General features: G+C 52.7%; 1 protein-coding gene across 2 annotated transcripts in view; it reads right to left on the bottom strand.

The window, feature by feature from the left end:
* Positions 1-776: 776 nt before the first annotated feature.
* kif21b (kinesin family member 21B) overlaps positions 777-23,682 on the bottom strand; it is a 45,424-nt gene continuing 22,518 nt past the window's right edge. Inside the window, exons 13-34 of one of the 2 annotated variants that reach the window (XM_086168673.1) lie at positions 23,289-23,477; positions 23,017-23,216; positions 22,837-22,944; positions 21,873-22,189; positions 21,613-21,799; positions 21,336-21,539; positions 21,168-21,269; positions 20,918-21,083; positions 20,784-20,844; positions 20,638-20,686; positions 18,943-19,193; positions 18,421-18,489; positions 18,224-18,334; positions 14,231-14,269; positions 11,351-11,487; positions 9,126-9,306; positions 8,306-8,470; positions 7,743-7,860; positions 6,443-6,613; positions 2,886-3,085; positions 2,066-2,186; positions 777-921 (exon numbers count right to left, since the gene is read on the bottom strand). In XM_086168673.1, the coding sequence (XP_086024799.1) occupies positions 2,087-2,186; positions 2,886-3,085; positions 6,443-6,613; positions 7,743-7,860; positions 8,306-8,470; positions 9,126-9,306; positions 11,351-11,487; positions 14,231-14,269; positions 18,224-18,334; positions 18,421-18,489; positions 18,943-19,193; positions 20,638-20,686; positions 20,784-20,844; positions 20,918-21,083; positions 21,168-21,269; positions 21,336-21,539; positions 21,613-21,799; positions 21,873-22,189; positions 22,837-22,944; positions 23,017-23,216; positions 23,289-23,477 (3,125 nt within the window). In that variant the 3' untranslated portion in view covers positions 777-921; positions 2,066-2,086. The remainder of the gene's footprint in view (positions 922-2,065; positions 2,187-2,885; positions 3,086-6,442; positions 6,614-7,742; positions 7,861-8,305; positions 8,471-9,125; positions 9,307-11,350; positions 11,488-14,230; positions 14,270-18,223; positions 18,335-18,420; positions 18,490-18,942; positions 19,194-20,637; positions 20,687-20,783; positions 20,845-20,917; positions 21,084-21,167; positions 21,270-21,335; positions 21,540-21,612; positions 21,800-21,872; positions 22,190-22,836; positions 22,945-23,016; positions 23,217-23,288; positions 23,478-23,682) is intronic. The other variant, XM_086168674.1, reaches the window with a different exon arrangement.

The following is a 23,682-nucleotide window of genomic DNA, read 5'->3' as shown; positions in this document are numbered from 1 at the left end:
ACATGCTCTTCTGAGATGATTGCAATGTTGGATCACACACGCCTGCAAAGACGAGGTGGCGGGGGGGGGGGGGGGGGGGGGGGGGGGGCAGGTATCCAACGACGACCAACAGGCACGAGCAGAGCGATCACATGGTCACACACTGGCGGGACCAAGGATTTGACAGGCGAGGAAAATAAACACTAGATGATCGTCTGCATATTGAATCAACTTCAATGATGTTCCCGATAAGGAAACTGAATTGGGCTATCAGTGTGTGTGTGTGTGTGTGTGTGTGTGTGTGTGTGTGTGTGTGACCGCTCCTCATCTGCCGTGTGGACACATCTGTGCAAGACTGAGGGAGGTTGCTTCCCGTCTTGAAAGTGTAGCAGCAAACAGCACTTGGAAGTCATTCTGGATTCTTGGCCCCGCCTCCTTGGCTCCGCCTCCTTGGCTCCGCCCCCATGGCATGTGGGGTCTAGAACGTACCAAGTTGGGTGTGGGGGGGGGGGGGGGGGGTGTCATTGATTAACAATAATATGTTTAAATAAACGCTGCTTGCGGAGATTCAGTGATGGGACGTTCCACCCCAGAAAGTAGATCCGGTAAGGAAGGATCCCGTCCGTCCACAAAATGTCCGCCGCTCGTCTTCGTACCGCCGGCCTCCGTTGCCGGGGACGACGCTCCTCCCATCTTGGCAAAATGGCACTTTTCAATTGGCATTAAAAGGAAGATCTGAAAGGCAAGTAGGGTTCGTTTTTTGTTTTTTTTTTTCCTCTCCTCCTTCGTCACCCTTCCGACGAACGGTCCGCCCCTGATTTCCCATCGCCACGGCGACCGTCCCGTTTCCCCCGTGCGAGGTGCGAGGTCGCCGATCGGCGGCGGCGAGGCGGTCACCTCTTCCTCCACACCTTCGACAGCCAGATCTTCACCGTCTTGTCACTGCGGGGGGTAAACAGAGGGAAGGAGGGATGAGGAGGACGACCAAGAGGGACGGAGAACTTCACACTTCACACCAGGACCATCGATGTGTCGGCAGAGAAGAAGACCTGCAGGAGACCTGCAGGAGATCTGCAGGAGATCTGCAGGAGATCTGCAGGCTGCGCCGACGCCAGGGAACTTAAGAAGAGCCATGAAAACACAATGAAGAGAAGACAGGATGGAGAGGTGGAGAGGTGGAGATGTGGAGATGTGGAGATGTGGAGCAGATCCAGGAAAGGTGTGGATGTGAAGGCTGCAAGGAGAACCTCCAGCCGACTGGGAAGCCACACCTCCACAACTAGTCCTGACAGAGAGTAGTTATTATAACTAGTACTGACAGATAGTGGTTACCAAGAATAATCCTGGGCCTGACCAGCTACAGAAACCAGTCCTGATACATTATAGTTATAATAACTAGTCCTGACAGTGGTTATTATAACTAGTACTGACAGATAGTGGTTAGCTAAAATAATCCTGGGCCTGACCAGCTACAGAAACCAGTCCGGACACATTATAGTTATTATAACTAGTCCTGACAGACAGTGCAGTGGTTATTATAACTAGTCCTGGCAGATAGTAGTTAGTATAACTAGTCCTGGTAGGTCCTCATCCTCAGATTATAGTACCTATGACTAGTCTTGGTCCTGACAGATATCAGTTATTAAACTACTCTGGCAAATTAGTTCATAAAGCTAGTCCTTGACATGACTTCTAGTCCTGACAAAATAGTGGTTATTTTAACTAGTCCTGGCAGATTTGAGTTATTTAACTTGTTCAGCGAGAGACAAGTGTGTGAAAACAACAAAATATAAAAACAAAAAAAAAAAACAAGGGGGAAAAAAGCAGCAAAGAAAAAGATGGATGGAGGAGAAGCAGAAGAAGAAGGAGGAGAAGAAGGAGGAAGAGGAGGAGGTGGAGAAGAAGGAGGAGAAGAAGGAGGAAGAGGAGGAGGTGGAGAAGAAGGAGGAGGAGAAGGAGGAAGAGGAGGAGGTGGAGAAGAAGGAGGAGAAGAAGGAGGAAGAGGAGGAGGTGGAGAAGAAGGAGAAGGTGAACTGAAAGTGAATGTAAATGAGGGTTAAGAAAGTCAAGAAGAGAGTGAGAGTACCAGAGGGAGGGGAGGAGACCTTCACGGGAGGCTGGTGGCCCGACCCTTGATGGCCAGGACTCGACGGGGAAGACACGGGGTCAGACCAGGAACGTAGCTCCACAGCTTCACCCTGCAGTCGCTGCAGGAGCACCAGGGACAGCAGGAGGAAGAAGAAGAAGAAGAAGAAGAAGAAGAAGAGGAGGAGAAGAAGAGGAGGTGGTCGGTCCGGCAGATAGAGAAGAACAGAGCAAAGGTCAGAGGACGTCGTGATGAGCAGCATCTTCTGGTGTTGAGGAAATATACATGAAAAAGATGTAGTTTTCTGTGCAAACACACACACACACACACACACACACACACACGCTCACACACACACACACTTTATATGATATGACAGCTGGCAGAGCAGGTGTTTCTCCACGTGGAAGGTTGTCGGTTCAATCCCAGGCATGCCAAGGTGCCCTTGGGCAAAACACTTTGGATCACCAGTTCCTCTCACACACACACACACACACACACACACTCACAGACACACACACTCACAGACACACACACACACAGACACACAGACACACACACACACTCTGTGGGCGCAAGGTGTTGCCCGAGGGCACTTCGGCACGCGGCAGGTGAGAATCAAACCACCGATCTTCTACGTGTCTCCATCAACTCAGCCTCCAAATGTAGGACCTCCAGTGATGTTTTGAGGTTGTTGGAGGAACCCAGAGGAACCAAACCAGAACATGGAGGCTCCACCAGGGAGGGAATCCAACCTTCTGGCTGTGCCGACCTCTGCCACCCGCTGCACGTAATGTTGTCAGAAGAAGGCAAGGTCTACCTGGACGCTGTGAATATCTGCCTGGAGTTTGTGCAGATGGCGTTGATGGGGCTGTCGTGACCTCGGACCTCCCCGATGGGCGTGAAGTTGTCTACGTTCCACACCTTCAGCATGCCGCCGCGGCAGGCGCTCAGCAGCATGGGCCGGCCGGGAACGTAGGCCAGCGCGCACACCCAGTCCTTGTGGGCGTTGGGGATTTGCTGTGGACGGAGGATGGAGACACCTTCTATGGTTGACCTCAAACACAAGACCGAGACTCCACGGATCAATCAAGTTAACCGGACACATGATGAATTAATCGACATTAATCGCGCTTCAATATTAGAAGTGAAAAGCTGAATCGATCTGCAGCACCTCCTGTAGGCACTGGATTTCCAGCGCTGACAAGAGGGTGGTCTGCAGTCCACCGCGACCCATCTCCAATGTGGACTTGGACAGTTTTGTATCTGATGGACGTGGACGTGCGGTCTGGTGTTTGCTATCCACGCTCATCGTAGCGGTGCTAATATTTCTGCAGCAGGGTTAGCATCCCCGACCTGAGCGCTCGCACAAAGCTAACATTGCCGTCCGTTCCAGCTGCCCACCTGATGATCTGACACACCGGGACGACTGAGCACCTTCACATCTCCAGAACATCTAACAAGATGCCATCCACCTGATGGACTCTCCTGAACCTCTCCTCAGTGTCTCCAAACCAGTCAACATGGCTGCTCTCCCCTCCATCTCCTCCACCTTTCCTGCTCGCTTCTTCACCTCTCCTCCTTGCATTGTCCTCTGTCACTTCTTTGACTCCAAAGGACTAAAGGGGCAGATGGTTGCTTCACAGCTGGAGTTCCCCTTGTTAGATCATCGTGTCTTCAAGAAAAATGACACTGAAATAACACTTGAATTTCCTCTTTGCTCCCGTCTCTTTAAAATCTAATTAAAGGATTCTCAGTCTCCAACAAACCCCGTATTATCTTCTCAGATGTTCTGACGGCGAAGTGGTGGATACAGAAAACCGAGCCTGGAGCAGAACCATGATCGAGGGTTTAGGTTGCACTTGAGCACATCCCTCCGGATGAGACAGAAGGAGCTATGAGCGATGTTTTTAAAAGCTATCCTTGCGAGCAATGAAGCTACAAAGAGGTCCGAGCTCTTCTGGCCCGCTACGTCTCAGAGGGGTTTCCAGGGCGTGCAGAGGAACATCTACATTTCGGCCAGAATAATTGCGTATTTAGCTTACGGGTTTCTTCACAGTGCAGGGAGAAGATAAAAACACTCCAACCACCCGATAGTCCACAGTTGTTATTCCATGAACGCTGTGGCAGCTTCCACCTCCGTGGTGTCCGTGTCCTCCTCTTCGGTGGTTTGGGGCGGAGCTGAAGGTGCACGTCACACCAAGACCCTACCGTGCTACCTCACGGCCTGTGGGAATGCTAAGCTAGAGGGTTCCCCTGGAGGAGGAGGCTACATTGGAGCCGCACACTTCTTACGAAAGCATCTGGACACTGACCTGCTCAGAGCTTTCTGGCTACGGGTCAAATTACCACCTTGATTCAGGCGACCATCAGCCATCAGACCCTCCAGCGCTGCAGCAGAAGCATGTCAGACCACCTTTGGAGAAGCACCGTTATTTGGTGGAATCCAAAACTCCGCCCCATGTGATGAGACCGAGACCACCTGGAGACCACCTCCAGGAATGTGATGACACCAACAGCAACAAATTGACCCTAGTATGTAATTTGACAGGAACCAGCAACTCATGAGATGGACGAGGTCGGACAACGTTTATCTCCTTCGGTGTGCCCACACAAATTCATTAAAACACCAACACCGGCTGAGAAGAACAGAAACTTCTGAAAGTGCTGCTCCATCTGGATGTTAATGCGGCGCCAATGAGAGCGGCGCCGCCCACCAGGTGCAGCCGCTTGCATTATTAACACAACGGGAGGCGCCATAAAAGAAAACACACACACAAACCTTCAGCGTGATGTTATACACAACGGGAGCAGAGCGAAGGTGCAGGGCGAGGGACCGCCTGCGGTGCCGTTTTGCAAAGAAAGGATTAGTGGGGGCAAAAAGACGCAGCACAAACTGGTTTGGTGGACACGTCCACGCCAGAGGAGCACCAGGATGGTGAGTCCTGCAGAGAACTTCGGTCGGAGCGATCACCTCATGTGCTTCCAGTGGCCACCGCCGTCCCTCTTGTCGCTATATTGTGCATCCAGCGCACATTTCTGCCAGGGATCCGCACCAAACCCGGCACCAAACCCGGCGCGTCCGCCTCAAACGCCACCGGCTACGTTCTTCCCATAAGTGCAAAACACACTAGAGGGCGCCACAGGGTTCAGAGTTCACCTCCCAGGTTCAGATGCTAAACATGGCGGCGGAGGAGGAGCAGGTGACGTTCTACCAACGCTATCTGATCGTCTTCTCTGGTCCTTGCACTCGCACTTGAGCATACCGGCGGAACTGCTCCGTGCCGAGGACGTACGGCATCATGGGACGCCTCGGAGTCTTCCGGGGTTTCCAGGCCCGGAAAATTGCGCGACGGCGTCACAAAACAAAATATAAATAAATGCTCTTTGGTGTTCTCTCTGGCTGGGGAGCGCGGTGCAGCAGAGTAATGCCCCTCCAGAGGTGCTCCATCAGGAGTTAATGGACTTTGCAGAGACGACAGTCCGGCCTCCACTTTGCCCATTGAATCTTGAAGGATATCTCCTCGGGCACCACCTCTTGTTGTTTACCATGCAGTCTGTTGAAGCGCCATTAAACCTATCCGGCTTCCAGAGCCCGAACCAGACCAGAGACTCTGTCTCTCTATGTCGAAAAGTTCCAAGAAGCTGCGGAACTTTCATTCCAGGAACGAGTCTCCTTCTTCGGGAGGAACCTTTGGTTGGGCGTTCCGACAGGCAACGAGGAACCACGGTAGGGACCGGTGTGGTGACGCACACCTTCACACTCCAAACCAAACCACCGAAGAAGAAGACAACACGGACAACATGGAGGTGGAAGCTGCCACAGCGTTCATGGAATAACAACCATCCACAGTCAGATGTTTGAGGTGTTTTATCTTCTCCCTGCACGGCTTCACCGTGAGAAGAACCTGTTAGCCGTTCCTCCGCGAGCCCTTGAAACCCCTCTGCACCGACAAACCCCTGGTTGGTGACAAGGTTCTTGGAACTGCAGGAGGTTGCTCCGCTGAGAACGTGTCTCAGAACCAATACAAGCAAAAACATGTCGCGCTTTTCTTCCCGAGTTCCTTCGGATTCATCCGTCCGCTGTGTCGTTGAGCTGAGCGCCGAGGAAAAGCCAATCGGGAGGGGATTTATGGTGCCACAATGATAATAAGGAGAATTAAAGTCAAAGTGGCTTTGCTCGAAGAGCAGGACAGTAGGGGATCAAGAATTACCAGCCTTGGCCAGAAGGAACCGCAGGCTTGTAATTGCAATGTCACGGGTGCCGGCCTTCGGCATGGGGCCTCCAGAAGGAGACACGTATGCTCTTGAAGGCTTTAAGATGGCGACGGAGAGCATTTATGTCCAGAAAACTCGTTGAGCGCGAGCGTACGGTACCTGCGTGAGCTCCTGCTGCTCCAGATCCCACTTCTTGATGCCGTTGTCCCTGGAGCCGCTGAAGAGCACGTCGCCCAGCACGGCCAGGCACTCGATGCCGTCGTAATGCGGCGGCTCGAAGTTGTGTGCCGGGCCCACGTTCCCCAGAGTCCCCTCTGCCACGTCAAACACCTGTCGGGAAAACACCGAGCTCAATCGCATGAGTAGGTATATGGATCTTCTTCTTCTTCAGGCTCCTTCCACAGGGACTCCACCTCCTGCTTCTAACACTGTTCTCTGTATCCACTTGCACCAACTAACTTTATGTCCTCTTTCACTACGTCCAGAAATCTTCTTTGCTCTTCGTCTACACCTCCAACCCCAGCATCCTTCTACTAATATATTCTCCATCCCTCTTCTCCATCCCTTCACGCACGCCTCACTCATGTTTTTCCATGGTTCTCTCTGGGCTAGCTAGCGTTGGGCGGCGCGTCCCACCGTCTTTAAACGCCACTTCGCAGACAGCGGCGTCCAAATGTGTGTGTCAAACACTCATCCAGCTGCTCCTAACTCTGATCACAAAGCAGAACATCCACTGAGCCGCGGCTCGGATCTCTGAAAGCTCCTACGTCGAAGCACTGGGACGACGAGGTTCCTCTGTATAAAGGTACCGTATTTTCGGCACGATAAGGCGCAGCTAAAGGCCTTTAATATTCTCAAAAAACCACAATGCACCTTATAATCTGATGCGCCTTATATATGGATCAATATGAACATGACATGAACATCAAGGAATTTAGACGCGGCCCTTATTGGTGATTTCGTTTTATGAAAAAATTGGAACTGTAACAAATTGAGTTGGAAATACATTGTTTTCAACGAAGGCGGCGCAAATACCGGTAAGAGCTACCAGTACGTACGCTAGCGTATTGTGAACGCACTAACCTGTTTTGGGAGTGAACAGAGTTGTCAGAGCGTTGGTTTGTATTCTATTAATGAAGTTTGACTGACCTATCTGACTGTTTTGTTGACATTCCCTTCAGCACAGCTTCATCTAGTGGATGCATAACCCAACCCCAGCCAGTAGTGAGGCTTCTACGCGCCTTATAATGCAGTGCGCCTTATAATGCAGTGCGCCTTATATATGAAAACAGTTTCAAAACAGGCCATTCATTGAAGGTGCGCCTTATAATCCAATGCGCCTTATAGTGCGGAAAATACTATATATTGACACCAAGACGTGTGTGTGTGTGTGTGTGTGTGTGTGTGTGTGTGTGTGTGTGTGTGTGTGTGTGTGTGTGTGTGTGTGTGTGCCCTCTACCTTAACATAATGGTCTTTGGAGCCCGTAATTACTTGATCTTTGCCCAGCAGAGACTGACCCACCGTCAGACACATGACAGAGCCAATGTGTCCGGTTAGCTTCCCCATGGCTTGCATCCTGCGCGCACACACACACACACACACACACACACACACACACACACACACACACACACACACACACACACACACACACACACAGGTGAGGCAAAGGCCTGTGAAATTCATCCCTTACAGGGATGAGATTGTTGCCCCCCCACCCAGATCCCCTGAATGAAATGACGAGCGAAGACGGACAACGAGGACAAAAGGTCCATTTCTGGAGGATCTCATGCATCATTAAGTGGATCTGAGGCCCTCCATGGAAAAAGAACACCAGGTCCAATCATCTCCCTCCAGGTGGGACCAAAGCAAGATGAGGTACAGCTCGTCCCGCTAATGCACACAGATCCAATGTTGAGAGGACTTCTTAGATGTCCTCAAGAACATCCACGTGTCTCCACCCCCCCAGGCTGCTCTCCACAGGGGTTCTCCATAGGCTGAGGCTGAACGAGTGAAGGTACCTGCCGAGGTCCCAGATGCGGACGGTGTTCCCGGCGGCGGCGTAGAGCACCGAGCCTGAGGGGTTGAGGGCGATCTGGTTGATCTGGTACTCGCCCTGGGCGAAGGTGATGGTGCGGGTGGTCGTGCCGGCGCAGGCGTCGCCTGAGACCACCTGGCCTGAAGAGCTGCAGGAGGGAGAAGATGAGAAGGTCAGCCGACGAGGGAGGACAGAGGAACGGTTGAGAAGAGAAGAGGAACAAACGGACCAAATCTCTGCATCTTCTTCCTCCTCACAGATGGGAGCCCTCAGGGGTCTCCACAGCCAATCATCTGCCTCCATCTCCCCCTCCTCTCTGGTCTTTCCCCCGACCTCCTGCCTTGCAGCTCTTCCAGCCTCAGTATCCTCCAGCCCAGATCATCTCCATCCCTCCTCTGTCCACGTTCAACCATCTCGATGTGACTTTATCTCCAGAGTGTCTACAAGCTGTCCCTCTGACTAGCTCGTTCCTGATCCTCTCCATCCTCCTCGCTCTCAGAGGAACCTATTTATCATCTCCATCGCCCTCTCCCACTTGTTCACACCTTCTCCAGACTTCCATCGGCTGACCTCCAAAAACTACAACATACACAAAACTCCCGTCCACCTTCTCCAGAGACCTTCTCCCTGGCCTGCTGGCCTCCACCCCCCTCCAGAACCTCACCCCCTCCTCCCTCACAAACCATCTCCACCTCCATTCCCCCTCTGACTCCAACCTCCTGACCACCGTCACCATTCGTATTTTCACTGAAGGCAAAGCTGTGTTCTCCTCCGTCCTGGATCTTCACCGCTCAGGAACTCACGTGAGCGTCCGCACGCACTTGGCGGCGTCCCGGATGTCCCACACCTTGATGTAGGAGGTGGACACAGAGAAGACCAGGCTGGAGGACGGGCAGTACTTGACGGACACCACGTTGTTGGGGTGGCCCTTCAGGGTGACGATCTCCTGGCCGGTGACCAGGTTCCACATCTTGCAGGTGCGGTCTGAAAGAAGGAGGCAGGAGAGGTGAGAAACCTCAGGTGGATCCGAGACCTTCTCCATCACGTCGCGGTCGTTTTATCGCAAAACAGACTCATTGTCCGCGGCCGGTGTGAGATCCAATGAGATGATTTAGAAGAACCTCATCTGAGATGTTTGAGAAGATCTCGGTCGACAAGCGTGAACACCTGTGCATGAAGATGCTACAGGAGAGCGAGATGTTTGTGGGAGATGAAGAGGTTTACAGGAACCGATCAACAGCAACACACATGTTTTGCATCGAGCAATTAGACTTACTAGCAAAGCATTCCGTCAGTGCAAGTTAGCACGGCAGCTGGCAGAGCACAATTTAACATCTAGCAGTTAGCCCAACTAGCAAAGCATCTCAGCGGTGCCAGTTAGCATGCCAGCTGGCAGCACGTGAATTAGCATCTGCAATTAGCCCAACTAGCAAATCATCCCAGTAGGGGTTAGCAAGCTAACCGGCAACACGCAATTTAACATTTGCAGTTAGCCCAAGTAGCAAAGCATCCTAGTGATGCAAGTGAACACGCTAGCTGGCAAAGCACAATTTAGCATCTCCAATTACCCCAACTAGCAGAGCATCTCCGCGGTGCCAGTCAGCACACCAGCTGGTAGCACGCAAATTAGCATCTGCAGTTATCCCAACCAGCAAAGCATTCCTGTGGTGCTCGTTAGCATGCGAGCTAGCAGCATGCAATTTAGCATCTGCAGGCAGCCCAACTAGCAAATCATCCTAGCTGCAGTTATCCCACCTGGCAAAGCATTCCAGTGGTGCTGGTTAGCAAGCGAGCTAGCAGCATGCAAATTAGCATCTGCGGGCAGCCCAACTAGCAAATCATCCTACCGGCAGTTATCCCAACTGGCAAAGCATTCCAGTGGTGCTGGTTAGCATGCAAGCTAGCAGCATGCAATTTAGCATCTGCGGGCAGCCCAACTAGCAAATCATCCTAGCGGCAGTTAGCACACAGCAGGCAATGCACAATTTAGCATCTCCAATTACCCCAACTAGCAGAGCATCTCAGCGGTGCCAGTTAGCACACCAGCTAGTAGCACGCAAATTAGCATTTGCAGTTATCCCAACTGGCCAAGCACTCCTGTGGTGCTGGTTAGCAAGCGAGCTAGCAGCATGCAAATTAGCATCTGCAGGCAGCCCAACTTGTAAATCATCCTAGCTGCAGTTACCCCAACTGGCCAAGTATTCCAGTGGTGCTGGTTAGCATGCGCGCTAGCAGCATGCAATTTAGCATCTGCGGGCAACCCAACTAGCAAATCATCCTAGCGGCAGTTAGCACACAGAAGGCAATGCACAATTTAGCATCTCCAATTACCCCAACTAGCAGAGCATCTCAGCGGTGCCAGTTAGCACACCAGCTAGTAGCACGCAAATTAGCATTTGCAGTTATCCCAACTGGCCAAGCATTCCTGTGGTGCTGGTTAGCAAGCGAGCTAGCAGCATGCAAATTAGCATCTGCAGGTAGCCCAACTTGCAAATCATCCTAGCTGCAGTTACCCCAACTGGCCAAGTATTCCAGTGGTGCTGGTTAGCATGCGCGCTAGCAGCATGCAATTTAGCATCTGCGGGCAACCCAACTAGCAAATCATCCTAGCGGCAGTTAGCACACAGCAGGCAATGCACAATTTAGCATCTCCAATTACCCCAACTAGCAGAGCATCTCCGCGGTGCCAGTTAGCACACCAGCTGGTAGCACGCAAGTTAGCATCTGCAGTTATCCCAACTGGCCAAGCATTCCTGTGGTGCTGGTTAGCAAGCGAGCTAGCAGCATGCAAATTAGCATCTGCAGGTAGCCCAACTAGCAAATCATCCTAGCTGCAGTTATCCCAACTGGCCAAGTATTCCAGTGGTGCTGGTTAGCATGCGCGCTAGCAGCATGCAAATTAGCATCTGCAGGCAGCCCAACTAGCAAATCATCCTAGCGGCAGTTAGCACACCAGCAGGCAGAGCAAAATTTAGCATCTGCAGTTAGCCCGACGAGCAAAGCCGACTGTTAGCACGCTAGCTGGTACCTTTGGACCCGGTGAAGAGCAGCTCGTCGGTAGCGTCCACGCACAGCACCGGCTTGGAGTGGCCCTCGGCCACGGACGTGCACTGCAGGGGCGCCGTCCGGCCCCCCTTCACGCCGCCGATGGGATTGATCACCCCCCTGGGGAGAAAGACACAGCGTTTTCTCAAAGCTACGCTCACACACACACACACAAACACACACACTAACACACACACTGGCATGCAGGCGGACACTTTCACTGAGGGTTCATCGCCATGAAAGCTGTGCACATGCTCGCGTGAGAAATAATAAATAATGCACGAGGCCACGGTGCGTCGCTCCGTTAGCCACACCTGTCCTTCCTCGTCATTGGTGTTCGGGTGAAAAGGCTTAATTACGGCACGTCGTTGCAACAGCGCCCGCTACGCTATGCGCATTATCTCTCTTGCTGACCCCAAACCAACCTAACCGACCCAACCAACCCAAACTAACCAACCCGAACCGACCCCCGATCTATTTCCTGACAGGCCGGAGTCCTGGCGGTCAGCAGAGCGAGACGGAGCAGGGAGAGGGCGAGAAGACGAAGGAGGAATGTGGGAAAATTGGTCCCTGGTGGGCTTCTTAATAACGCCAGTGGTGGTAACCGAGTGTGTGTGTGTGTGTGTGTGTGTGTGTGTGTGTGTGTGTGTGTGTGTGTGTGTGTGTGTGTGTGTGTGTGTGAAAGAGATGTCGGAGGATGCAGGGAGGGAGGAGGGCGATTACACAAATCTCACAACAGATTTGTTTCTGTGCAGAGAGGAAAACACGGATGGGTGTGTCAGCAACGAGCTCCTTTTCTGTGGGAATGAAAGCGCACACACACACACACACACACACACACACACACACACACACACACGGCACAGCAAAGCCTTACTTTCAGTGTATGTCATTTTCAGGGGCTCGAAGAGGAGGTGAGCAGATGTTCCACAGGAGATCCGAGTGTTTTTGGTTTTATCTCCTGACCGGCCGGAGCGGCTCATTCAAACCTTTTAGCGTCTTTTTGCCTATAATTGAAGAACTACCGGGCTTGTGTTTGTCACCGCGCTGCAAACACGCCGGGGTGTCAGGAAAATAAAATAAAAATAACAGGTTTGGAGTTTTCCGCTCAAAGACACGGCGCTTTGAACGCGGCGGCTTAAAACGGCGGGGACTGTTCCCATTCTAACAGCATGAAAGGCACCACGGCGCGCCGTGGAAGAGCTGCTAATGGATGGCGCAGGCCGTGCACGAGAGGCCGGACGCCTAATGAACACATGGAGGCAGAGCAGCATGTGTCCTCTGTGTGTGTGTGTGTGTGTGTGTGTGTGTGTGTGTGTGAGATGAAGGTACATTCACAGGCAGCGTCTAAAAGCTGCAGTTTTCCATATCGTGGTTGTGACTGAAAGGTGAGAAAGCTTCTCTCTGAAGGCTGGATTCCCACAGGAGGCCGGCCTGTGTGGAGTCTCCATGTTCTCTGCATGGGTTCCTCAGGGTTCTCCAGGTTCCTCCCACAGTCCAAACACATGCAGGAGGTTCACTGGAGACCCTGGTTTTCCCTGAGGTGTGAGTGAGAGGGAGAACGTTTGCATGCCTCTATATCAGGGGTGTCAAACTCATTTTGGTCCGGGGGTCGCATACCGGTAAAATCAGAGCGTAATTACCTAGAAGGAACACCGAGTCCAAATGTTTCCTTTGTTTTAGTGTAAAGGAGAACAAGTAAATGTTAAAATCTGTCTATGTAATGAACTTTTCCTTTAAAATATGACAAACAACCTGAGATTCATGAAGAAAAGTAAGTGCAATTTCAACAATGCTGCGTCTCAGTTCTGTCATCTCAGTTCTCCATGCAGTTAGTTGTATTTTTCTTGGACAACCCTGCACTCCATGTCCACTTTTCTCTCTTTTGAGGACGACACTTCTAACAGGAAGTAAAAAAAGCTACTTTCATTAGATTCATTGCCGCCATCTGCTGTAGGTTGTGACTGACACGGTGTTGTGTTGTGCTGCAAACACCGGCTAAAACATTGCAACCCTAGCAGGCAATACAGGAACTGCATTTTTTTATTTTGAAAACAAATAGTTCATGATCTTTTTAATGTATTTTATTAAATTGTAGATTTATTCCACGGGCCTGATTGGACCCCCTGGCGTGCCGGTACCGGCCCGCGGGCCGAACGTTTAACACCCCTGGTCTATATGATAAACGATGTGCAGAGGAGATGGTGAATGGATGAACGTCTGTCGGCCTCTGCACGAGGCCCTACGCTGGATCCAGGGTGAACCCCTCCTCTCGCCCAATCGCAGCCGGGATCGGCTCCAGAAGCTCCAGAGCGGAGACGATGAACGGATGAAATAAATTAACTGTCCAGATGTGGCCGTCATCTGATCCCATCGGTGATCCCAACCCTCGGGATCCATAATGAGGGTCTCCGACGCCCCCCCACGTTCGGTGCTGAATACTGACACAGCGGGTGTTGTTGCTAAGATACGCAAAAACCAAAGATCAAAACCCTTCACATTCATACCACACGTACCCGGGGGTATAAAAATGAGATGTTTTTTTTCCTCGCGAATCAGCTCCGCCTTTGCTATTTAGAGAATATTCGTTCATTTCCCCCGAGAGATCGCAGCTGAAGCGTTCAGCTACGAGCCGCGACCCCGAGAAGCAGCAAACGCGCCGGTGGAAAAGGCCGGCGGGCGGGCGGGCGGGGCGTTCGGTCAAAACATGCACCGCAACGACCCCGCCCGTGGGGAAGAGGGGGGGGGAGGGGGCAGGAGGGGGCAGGAGGGGGCAACTAGCAGAGATGAAACGACACCGGGGTGAGTCAAACAAGCAAGACGGCAGAACAGACGGACGGAGAGTGAAAGACAGTTGGTCTACCTGAGCACCTCGGAGAGCGAGGAGTCGCTGTCATCCGACCTGGAGGCAGAAGAGGAGCGGGGGGGCGGGAGAGGAAAGGGTTAACCACGACAAGGAAAGACAGAAGGGTTACTGGCAAAGGGTGGCAGGGAGGAGTGGCTGGAGGAGGCGGGTAAGAAAGCAGTGCACAAACCGGGCGGGAGAGCTCGGCCAGCGACGGAGCCCGTTCGGCGGGCCGTCGCCGGCGGGGGGCGCCGCCGAGCGCCGAGCTCCGTCGGTGACCGACGTCCGCGGAGGTCCTTCCCTGTTAGGCGAGTCTGAAAGCATCCTCGCGGAGCAGGGGGGCGGGAGGAGAGTACGGACACCACGTTTGTTTTCACTTTGCTAACCTAGCATGAGTTGACTGGTGGTTTTTTTTGTTTGTGTTTTTACGCTGGACTCAAACTACACATCAAACACATCAACTAAACCTCCACTATGTAAATATCAAACTTTTCTTTTTTGTTTGCTTTTCAGATTTGTTGGGGTGAGCTAATTGGCGTTAGCAAAAAAAAAAAAAAAAAAAAAGGCCCAAGTTTACACAGTGAGTTAGCTCAGAACAGAGTCTAGCTAGTGCTTTTCCTGTTGGGTTAGCTTAAAACAGAGCCAAGCTAGTGGTTCCCTTAGTGGGTTTGCTAAGAAGACAGTCTAGCTAGTGGCTTCCCCAGTCAGTTAGCTAAGAAGACAGTCTAGCTAGTGCTTTTCCTGTTGGGTTAGCTTAGTCCATAAACGAGCTAGTGCTTTCCCTGGTGAGTTAGCTTAAAACAGAGCCAAGCTAGTGGTTCCCTTAGTGGGTTTGCTTAGAAGACAGTCTAGCTAGTGGCTTCCCCAGTCAGTTAGCTAAGAAGACAGTCTAGCTAGTGCTTTTCCTGTTGGGTTAGCTTAGTCCATAAACGAGCTAGTGCTTTCCCTGGTGAGTTAGCTTAAAACAGAGCCAAGCTAGTGGTTCCCTTAGTGGGTTTGCTTAGAAGACAGTCTAGCTAGTGGCTTCCCCAGTCAGTTACATTACATTACATTACATTTGGCAGACGCTTTTATCCAAAGTGACTTGCAATAGAGGACATAGGGACTGCAAATACACTTGCAAATACACGGTCAGTTAGCTGAAAGTCAGTTAGCTAAGAAGACAGTCTAGCTAGTGCTTTTCCTGTTGGGTTAGCTTAAAACAGAGCCAAGCTAGTGGTTCCTTTCGTGAGTTAGCTAAGAAGACAGTCTAGCTAGTGCTTTTCCTGTTGGGTTAGCTTAGTCCATAAACAAGCGAGTGCTTTTCCCGTTGGGTTAGCTTAGTCCATAAACAAGCTAGTGCTTTTCCGGGTGAGTTAGCTTTGAACAGAAACAAGCTGGTGGGTTGGTGGTTACTTAGCTAGGTTTCCGAGCGCCAACATAAGCTAACAGACCAGACCAGTAGACTGTATTTTAATCAATCTCAAGTGGTGTCCATATTTCTCGCTAATTTGTTGATTAGTAAATCAATAAGAATCCCACAAAAGAAGGGCGAGTAGAAGGAAGCGCGCAGGAAGTGGCGGCAGGAGGCGGCGCCGGCGGAGCGGGAATCCAACCGTTCGTAATTTTTGACAGCGTTTCCAGCCGCTAGCCGCTCCGCCGGAGTCGCCTCCTCCACCTCCACTGCAACGCCGTAATTAGCAGACAGCCAGACATCGGGGAGCGCAAACACATCCAGCTCATCCCGTTTTATCGGAGGATGAAGTCATCAATCACCGCCGGCCCGTCGAGCAAAAAAGAAATCCCGGACGGCGGCTCACGGGGAAAGGCCGGTGTGTGTGCGGGAATGTGTAACAGTGCAATAAAAGTGTAATTATATTGTAAATATTTTATAGCCTCGGGTTCACGACCAGCAGATTCTCTGCTTTACACCCCGAACATGAAATAATAAAACAAAACATCCGCCGATCTGTCCGGAGAGGGAACGGAGGAGGGGGGCGATAAAAAGTTGATGGAAAATTCCTTGTTTTCCCCGTGTTTACCGCCGGCTTCACAGACTATTAGCATAGCGATATCCACTTATCTCGCAGCCCCAAAACAATATCCTCTTTAAAATTCATTGCTTTTGAAAGACGGAAAGGGAACGAGGGGGATTAGAAAATGATTCGTCGACCGATCGCGCCCCGAACGCACCAGACGGTCGGATTTTAATCTTTCCTTTTACTCCCCGACGCCTCGTCCAATCCGAACCGATGCTCCATCGGTCGGCCGTCGGTCAAAGACGAGGCGTGGAAATCGCCGGGCGTGACGACGTCGGCGGGTTCTGTCGGCAATATCGGAGGATCGCGCCGCCGCTTCTGTTTTTAATTACCCTTTCAATAGATAACGGCTTTCGTAGGAATTCGAATAGATCCTCTTGTTTTTAGCCGGTTTTGTGCGAGTGCTCGAGCGACGAATCGCGGCCGTCCAAACAATTGGAAGCGAAGGCCTCTACGTCCAAGGACAGCTCTTTGAGGCCATCACCTTGCACACTTTGTGAAGCGTTCAGGTGTCGACGCTACGACTCAGCCCGGCCCGAGCAAACTTGGGACAATTAAAATGTGCCATGTAGAAACTCACACTGCCAGCACATGGTTGGCTAAGAACACCTAGCCAAGCTAGCGGCTCTCCTGCTGAGTTAGCTTAGGAGAAAGCAAAACTTGTGGTTTCCCTGGTGAGTTAGCTTAGAACAGTAACAAGCTAATATAGTGGTTATCCTCATAGCTTAGCTAAGATGAGAGTCAAGCTAGTTGCTTTCTCTGGTTAATAAGTTCAGATCGGAACAAAGCTAGTGGATTCCCTTGTGAGATGGCTCAGAACAGAAACTAGTTTGGACCACAGTTAGCTATACAAGCTAATGTAGAGGTATCTCCGGGCGAGTTAGTGAAGGAGACGGCCAAGTAGAGGGTTTCTCTAGCTAGTTAACTTAGAACGTAGCCGAGCCAATGTGATGGTTTCCCTGGAAAGTTAGTTTAGAACAGAAACAAGTTTGTGGTTTCCCTGGTGAGTTAACTAGGAAGAGAAACAAGCTTGTGGTTTCCTTGGCCAGTTCCCTCACAACACAAACATGCTCATGGTTTCCCTGGTGAGTTTCATCGGAACACTCAGGCGGTAGAACGGTAAATCTTCCCGGTTCCATTCTGGAGCTCTTCCTCGCCTGCCGACGTGCCGTTGAGCGAAACGCCGAACGCAGTCGGAACAACACGACCGCTTTCCCTCATTGGCCGCGCCCGCTTCATATTTCTGGCCAATCGCAGGATAGCTCTGGAACGACGTCGGCCAGTTCTGGCAGCCACTGGCGGGAGAACTAACTTCTCAGCGAGTGTGTGGAGGCCTTCGCACCACAAAGTCTAGAAACTGGAACCTGTTCCTCGTCCACCATGTCGTCCAGGGAATCCTCCGCCAGAAAACCCCCCGACGTCCCCGAAAAAGTGGATTCAAAATGGCCGCCAGCGACATTGATCTGGCCGCCCTGCTGCGGATAATGAGGATCAGGAGGCGTGGATACACACACACACACACACACACACACACACACACACACACAAACTCCACCGAGGACCCTCGCTAACCGTTAGCGGTCGATGTAGCCGTCCAGATGTTCTGCGTTGATATAGATGACAAAACAACAGGGAGGCTGGAGGTGATGGTGAGCAGGAAGACGCTCATCGGGCGGCTCAAATCGACAGTCGCCGCCGGCGTCGCTTGTTCCCCCCGGGGGGGGAACCATTGATGGCGCGCCAAAGGCTCGCCGAGTCCGCGGAGCGGGAGAACGGCGAGATGAAGCTCTGGAAAGGCTCAAAGAGCACTCAAAAGAAGTGACCTTCTGCCTTTCTGCCGCGCCGACGACAACCGCCGAAGGAGAGGGAAGAAAGGAAGGAGCTCCGAAAGGGGGGCCGGATTGATCCGCTGCCGGCGTGGGAGCAAAAGGTCAGACGCGGCATGAGTGTGTGTGTGTGTGTGTGTGTGTGTGTGTGTGTTGAACGGACTCACTTGTCCAGAGCCGAGCCTTGGGTTTGGCTGCTGGTGAGCCTGGAGAAGACGTTGCGGTCGTTCCTGGTCCTCAGAGGCGGGGAGGACGGCGGGGTGTAGCCCTCCGTCGGCCTGAGGAACAAGAAGCCGCCGTTGGATCCTGGAGTGATCGGCTTTTTAATTTCACGGCGGAGGTTCGGGGTCAAAGGTAACGGTACCTGTACGAGCGGTCGTAGGATTTCCTTCTGGTTAAGGGGGAGGTATCGTATCCGCGAGACTGCCTTGGACTGATACAAACACACACACACACACATGGTCATTACCACCCAAGGATACACCTCTGCAGTGAAAGAGCTACAAGTTTGGGGGTCTGCGTTCAACCCGCCCTGGTCTCCTCACAGACGACCCTTCCGTGGTGGGATTCATCTCCACAAAAGACTCTGAAGGTTCCCGCCGAGATGCCTGTGGAGGTTCTCGCTCATCCAGGTCAGTTCTTGTGGAAATCTTCTTGTGGTGCGTTGAATTTCTTCACTTGAAGACGTTTCACCCCTCATCGGAGAGGCTGAGAGAACCCGAGAAGCCTCTGAGACGAGGGGCGGAACGTCTTTCACGGGAGAAATTCAAGTCCAGTCGCACCACAAGAAGATTTGGACAGAAGTTCCCACCGAGGGTTTCCGGCAACAATATCTGGGTCATCTGCACGAAGGTCCAGAATCGTCGTTTTCGTCCGGACGACTTACAAAGTGTGTCCCCTGATGGGGAGGCTGATGGTCCGGGACGCCCGCTCGCGGTGGGCCGGGTCCCGCAGGGAAAGGCCCAGGCCGAGGCCCAGGACGCCCGAGCGAAGGCCCAGGCCGTCCTCCTGGATGTCCGTCAGCGAGGCCAGGGATTTGGTGATGAGCTGCTGCCTGCTGGTGCACGCCGGGTCCAGGACGGGGCCCAGATACTCCGCCGACACCGCCTTCATCTGGGCCGACAGACGAGGCTCCACCTGCGGAGGACGGTCAGAAACACGAGATGCAGCCACAGAAGATCTCCCGGCCGAGGAGGAGCAGGCGTGAAGCGTTGGCTTGTGCTGCCACCTTGGGGTCGCACAACCAAACACGTCCCCTGCGGAGCCGCCGCAACACACCATTTAATTACATTTCCCAGGTAAAATGAAGTGAAACGCTACCAATCTGTCCCAGAACCACAGGTTTGTCATGTGATTTTTCAGATTTAAAAATCTACTTTATTTATAACGGACAATATATAATCAATAATAATTCAAACCTTCAAACCTTTGTACTTAAGACCTTAAAACACCGATAGCCTCAACCTTGACGATTTATATTTTATTGTATTTCTTATTCTCCCTCCTTCCTACTGTTATCATTTATTGTTATGTTTTTGCTTGAAACTCTGGCACAACAATTTCCTTCGGGATAAATAAAGTTGTTCTTATCTTATCTCATCTCATAATTTCAAGTAATGTAAAGAAATAAATTGATTATTTCAAGTGTAGAAATCCGGAAGTTGGGGGACGTTTTCATTCGCTGCTCTATTAAGCCTACATACTTAATGCTGTCATGTGTCGCTAAATGTAACGTGCACTCCAAACTCAGACCTGGACTCGAATCACGAAGCAAAATATCCACTCAAAGCTCAGTAAACTCCCAAGTTGATGCGCTTGAAAGTCAAGGTTCCTTCATTTTCCTAAATCTAGAGCAGGGGCGTCAAACGTGCGGCCCGCGGGCCAGTACTGGCCCGCCGGCCTGGATCCAGGGGGTCCGGCCTGGATCCAGGGGGTCCGGCCTGGCCCGTGGAATAAATCTACAATTTGAGAAAATACATAATCATGCAGTTCCTGTGGTGTCTGCTAGCAGTGCAATGTTTAATCAGTGTTAGCAACGTGGCTCACAACTTCTAGCAGATGGCAGCAATGCGGCTTCCGGGTCGGTAAATAGCATATTTACTCTTAGTTAGAAATATACCCGCTTTTCCATCAGACTCGACACCTTCATCTGGAAGATGTCGTTGTCAAAAAAGAGAAAAGTGGGTATGGAGTGAAGGGTCTGCCAGGAAAAATGGACCACGTCTTATTTGCTGGTTAATAAGAAAACGGTACGCTCGGTGTGGATGCAGCAAGTTTGGGTGCGTCGATGAGACTCAACATGGCGGAAAAAACAAAATGCACGGAGAAATGAGAAGCAGAAGTGAGGCAGAGTGTTGTTGAAATTGCACTAACTTTTCTTCATGAATGTCACGTTGTTCGTCATGTATTTTTTAAAGGAACAGCTCATTACAAGGAAAGATTTTCAGGAAAATAAAGGAAATATTTGGACTTGGTGTTCCTCCTGGGTAATTACGCTCTGATTTGAGCGGTCCGGACCAAAACGAGTTTGACGCCCCTGATCTCGGACTAATAAATGTCGATAAAAAGGCGCCTCCTGTACCTTCGCCTTGAAGTCATCTTGGCTGTTGGATTCTTTCAGCTGAGAGACGCTGGAGGAGGGAGAACGAGGGAACGGTTGCAAACAACTCCGCTATGTTTGTTTGTGTTTCGAATTTGCGGCGGCGGACGCGGCGCCGGCCCTCCTACCTGCTGTCCGAGGCCTGGCTGAACTCGGACGGCTCCTCGTCCGTGCTGGCGTAGCCGTTCTCTGGGATACAACACAGCCGGCGTCAATCAGGGCTTTTTTCCCCGAGACGTAAACAAGCCCGACGTCGCCTCACCCTGCTGCACGTTGTGGATGAGCGCCTGGAGCTCGGGGATGCACTCGGCCTTCTCCCGCAGGGCGTCCAGGATCATGTGGTTGTGGGACGAGCCGATCACGTCGGTCTGCCTGAGCTGACCCTCCAGAAGCCGGATCTGAGCCTCCTTCTGAGCCACTTGTAAGCTCTGCGGAGATACGGGAGACCCCGGCAGGTCAGAGGGACCTCCCGAGAAGCTCGGGAGAGGGCGCACGGACGCACGAACGCTCGCCTTATCTATGGAGGCTTTCAGGAAGTGGTCCAGCAGGTGGCGCGCCTCGGCCAGGGAGCAGGAGCTGATCACCACCGAGGTGTCCACCGAGTCCAGCTCGTCCTGCGGGCGGAGACGCCGGAGTTTTGTTGGCCGAACGTCGCCGGAGATCCGGAGATCCGTCCTCACCTTGGTCTCCTCGATCTGCACGATGGTGGCCTGGCAGTCGGACACGCTGTCGTTGATGTAGTCGATGTTGGCGTTCAGCACCTCCACCTCCTCGTTTATCTCCTGCAGGAGGCGGTCCTCGGCCTCCGGTCCCTCGCCGTCCGCCATGAGAACCTCCCTCTTGTGCGACAGCGCCTCCTGCTGGGCCGTCAGCTCCTCGCGCTTCTGGCTCGCCACGGGGTCGACACGTGAATCGGACGCGCAGATACACCGGATACGGTGGTTGACCGCGACCCACCTTGAGCAGCCGGTCCATGTCGGCCTCCACGTTGGCGATGGTCATCCTCTGCATCACGATGTCCAGGATGCGGTTCTCCAGGGCCTGCCACTTCTGCCGCGCCGACTTGGAGAAGCTGCTGGTCCTGCCGGACGCCGCCGCGTTGGCGCCCAGGCCGGCCGGCTTACGCTGCAGCTTCTTCCTGCTCCTGGGAGGAGACGGGAGATGAGGGGAAGGAAGGAGGACCCGGAGGAGACGAAGCGAGCGGCGTCACGTCTTACCCGATGACTCGCGTTCCGTCCATGCTGCCCTCCGTCTCGCCCAGGTAGCCGTACATGTTGTTCTTGTTGTTCCACTGCCGCACCAGCCCGCTCACGCTGCGCACCGTCTCGGGCTCCGAGCCGCTGGCCGCGGTGCTGGCCGACAGCTCCGCCCCCGAGTCCGTGACCGGCGGGGTCTGGTTCCAACGGGCCACGCGTCCGGCCACGCGGTCCGACATGGGCTTGGCCAGCCTCCGCAGCGCCGTCACCTCCTGGGTCTTCCTGCGCAGCACCAGCTCCTGCTGACGCTTCTGGGACTCCAGCGCTCGGATCTGGTACTGAAGGTCAGACGGAGACGAGATCCTTCAAAAGACCCGCGAACACAAAGGTTTTCTGGGTTTCTGAAGACGAAGCGCTTGCTTTTACTGCCGCCCTGTGGTCAGGCACAGAACTGCGACTCCCGCAGACCCGTTCCGGTTTTTCCGAAGGATTCAAAGCTCCGAGTGCGTCCCTGAATTCGAGCAGGAACGGTGGTTTGTTGGGTTTCTAACCTAACATGCGACACCACCGATGTTACAGATGTTGGAAGAATTGGTCTAAATACAGATGTTGTAAGAACGTGTGAATTCAAGCCTTCACCTCCAGGTGCTTCTCCGGCACCTCAAACCCAAAGTTGATGCGCTGACGCACTTTCACACTCGAACCGAGAGCAGATAGAATGTACCGGCGTCGATTAAAACGCGCTATTCGTTTCGCTCGTACGAGTTGGAACGCTGCGTTGTTATGGCAACGCTTTTTTTTGACACTACGGAGAAGGTGGTGATGCAGGGATGGAGGTCAGATGTTTGACGTTCACCTCGGGCCCTCGCGTTTATTTCAGTAAGGTGATCATCTAAGGAGCTTCCCGCTCCTCGCAAACTTCCAGGAAGGGTCAATTTTACCCTGATGGCAGTTTTGCAGGCTAAACGGGAAACCCCTCCCTGACCTCTTGCCGTCGTTGCTCCTTCTTGAGCTGGGCGATCTCGCGGTTCCTCTTGGCCTCCACCATCCTCCTCCTCTGCTGCTCCTCCTTCATCTGCTTCATGAGGATCACCTGGGGATCACAGAGGGGTCAGGCATCTTCTGCCCGTCGCCTCGCCGCGCCCGCCTTCGCTCCGTTCCTCACCTTGGTTTTCTTCATCTCGCCGACTTCGGCCTGGAGTTTCTTCAGCTCGCGCTCGTACCGCCCCTGGTTTTTGAGGAGGCGCGCGTGCTCCTTCTGCGCCGCCTGGAGCTTCAGAAGGTCCCGGTTCATCTCCTTCAGACGTTTTTCATACTCCTCCTTGATCCGATTGGCCTTCTCCTCGGTGTAGTTCTCCATGGACACTGCGGAGCCGTGCACCCGCGTTAGCCACCCGTGAGCTTCTCCTCAAACTTCCACGATGAACACCAACTCACTGAGGTTCTGCAGCACGCGGTCCCTCTCCAGCTGCGTGTCCCGGATCTTGTTCTGCAGCAGGATGAGCTTCTCCTCATACTGGAGCTTCAGCATCAGCAGCCGCCGCTGGCTGTTCTCCAGCTCGTCTATCAGCTTCTGCTTGATCTCAATCTCGCAGGTCAGGTCGGCCAGGTCCGCCTGGAAGTTCTCTGCGGGTCAGAAGGCCTCGTTTGGATTCACATCTTCTCAGAAAAAAAAAAGCCTAAACGAGTCGGAGGCGAAGGTTCTGCCCTCCGGTCGGCCTGCAGTTCACACTTCCACCACTAGGGGGCAGGAGAACCTACACAATGCTTTGGGAGGCTGTTCATCCCTCCACTCATGCGCGCGCACACACACACTCACACACTCACACAC

This window comes from Fistularia commersonii, chromosome 21 (assembly GCF_037954325.1).
Source record: "Fistularia commersonii isolate RoL2024-O1a breed Wild chromosome 21, RoL_Fcom_v1.0, whole genome shotgun sequence".
Taxonomy (NCBI): domain Eukaryota; kingdom Metazoa; phylum Chordata; class Actinopteri; order Syngnathiformes; family Fistulariidae; genus Fistularia; species Fistularia commersonii.
This window is presented reverse-complemented; position numbering and strand designations above follow the sequence as displayed.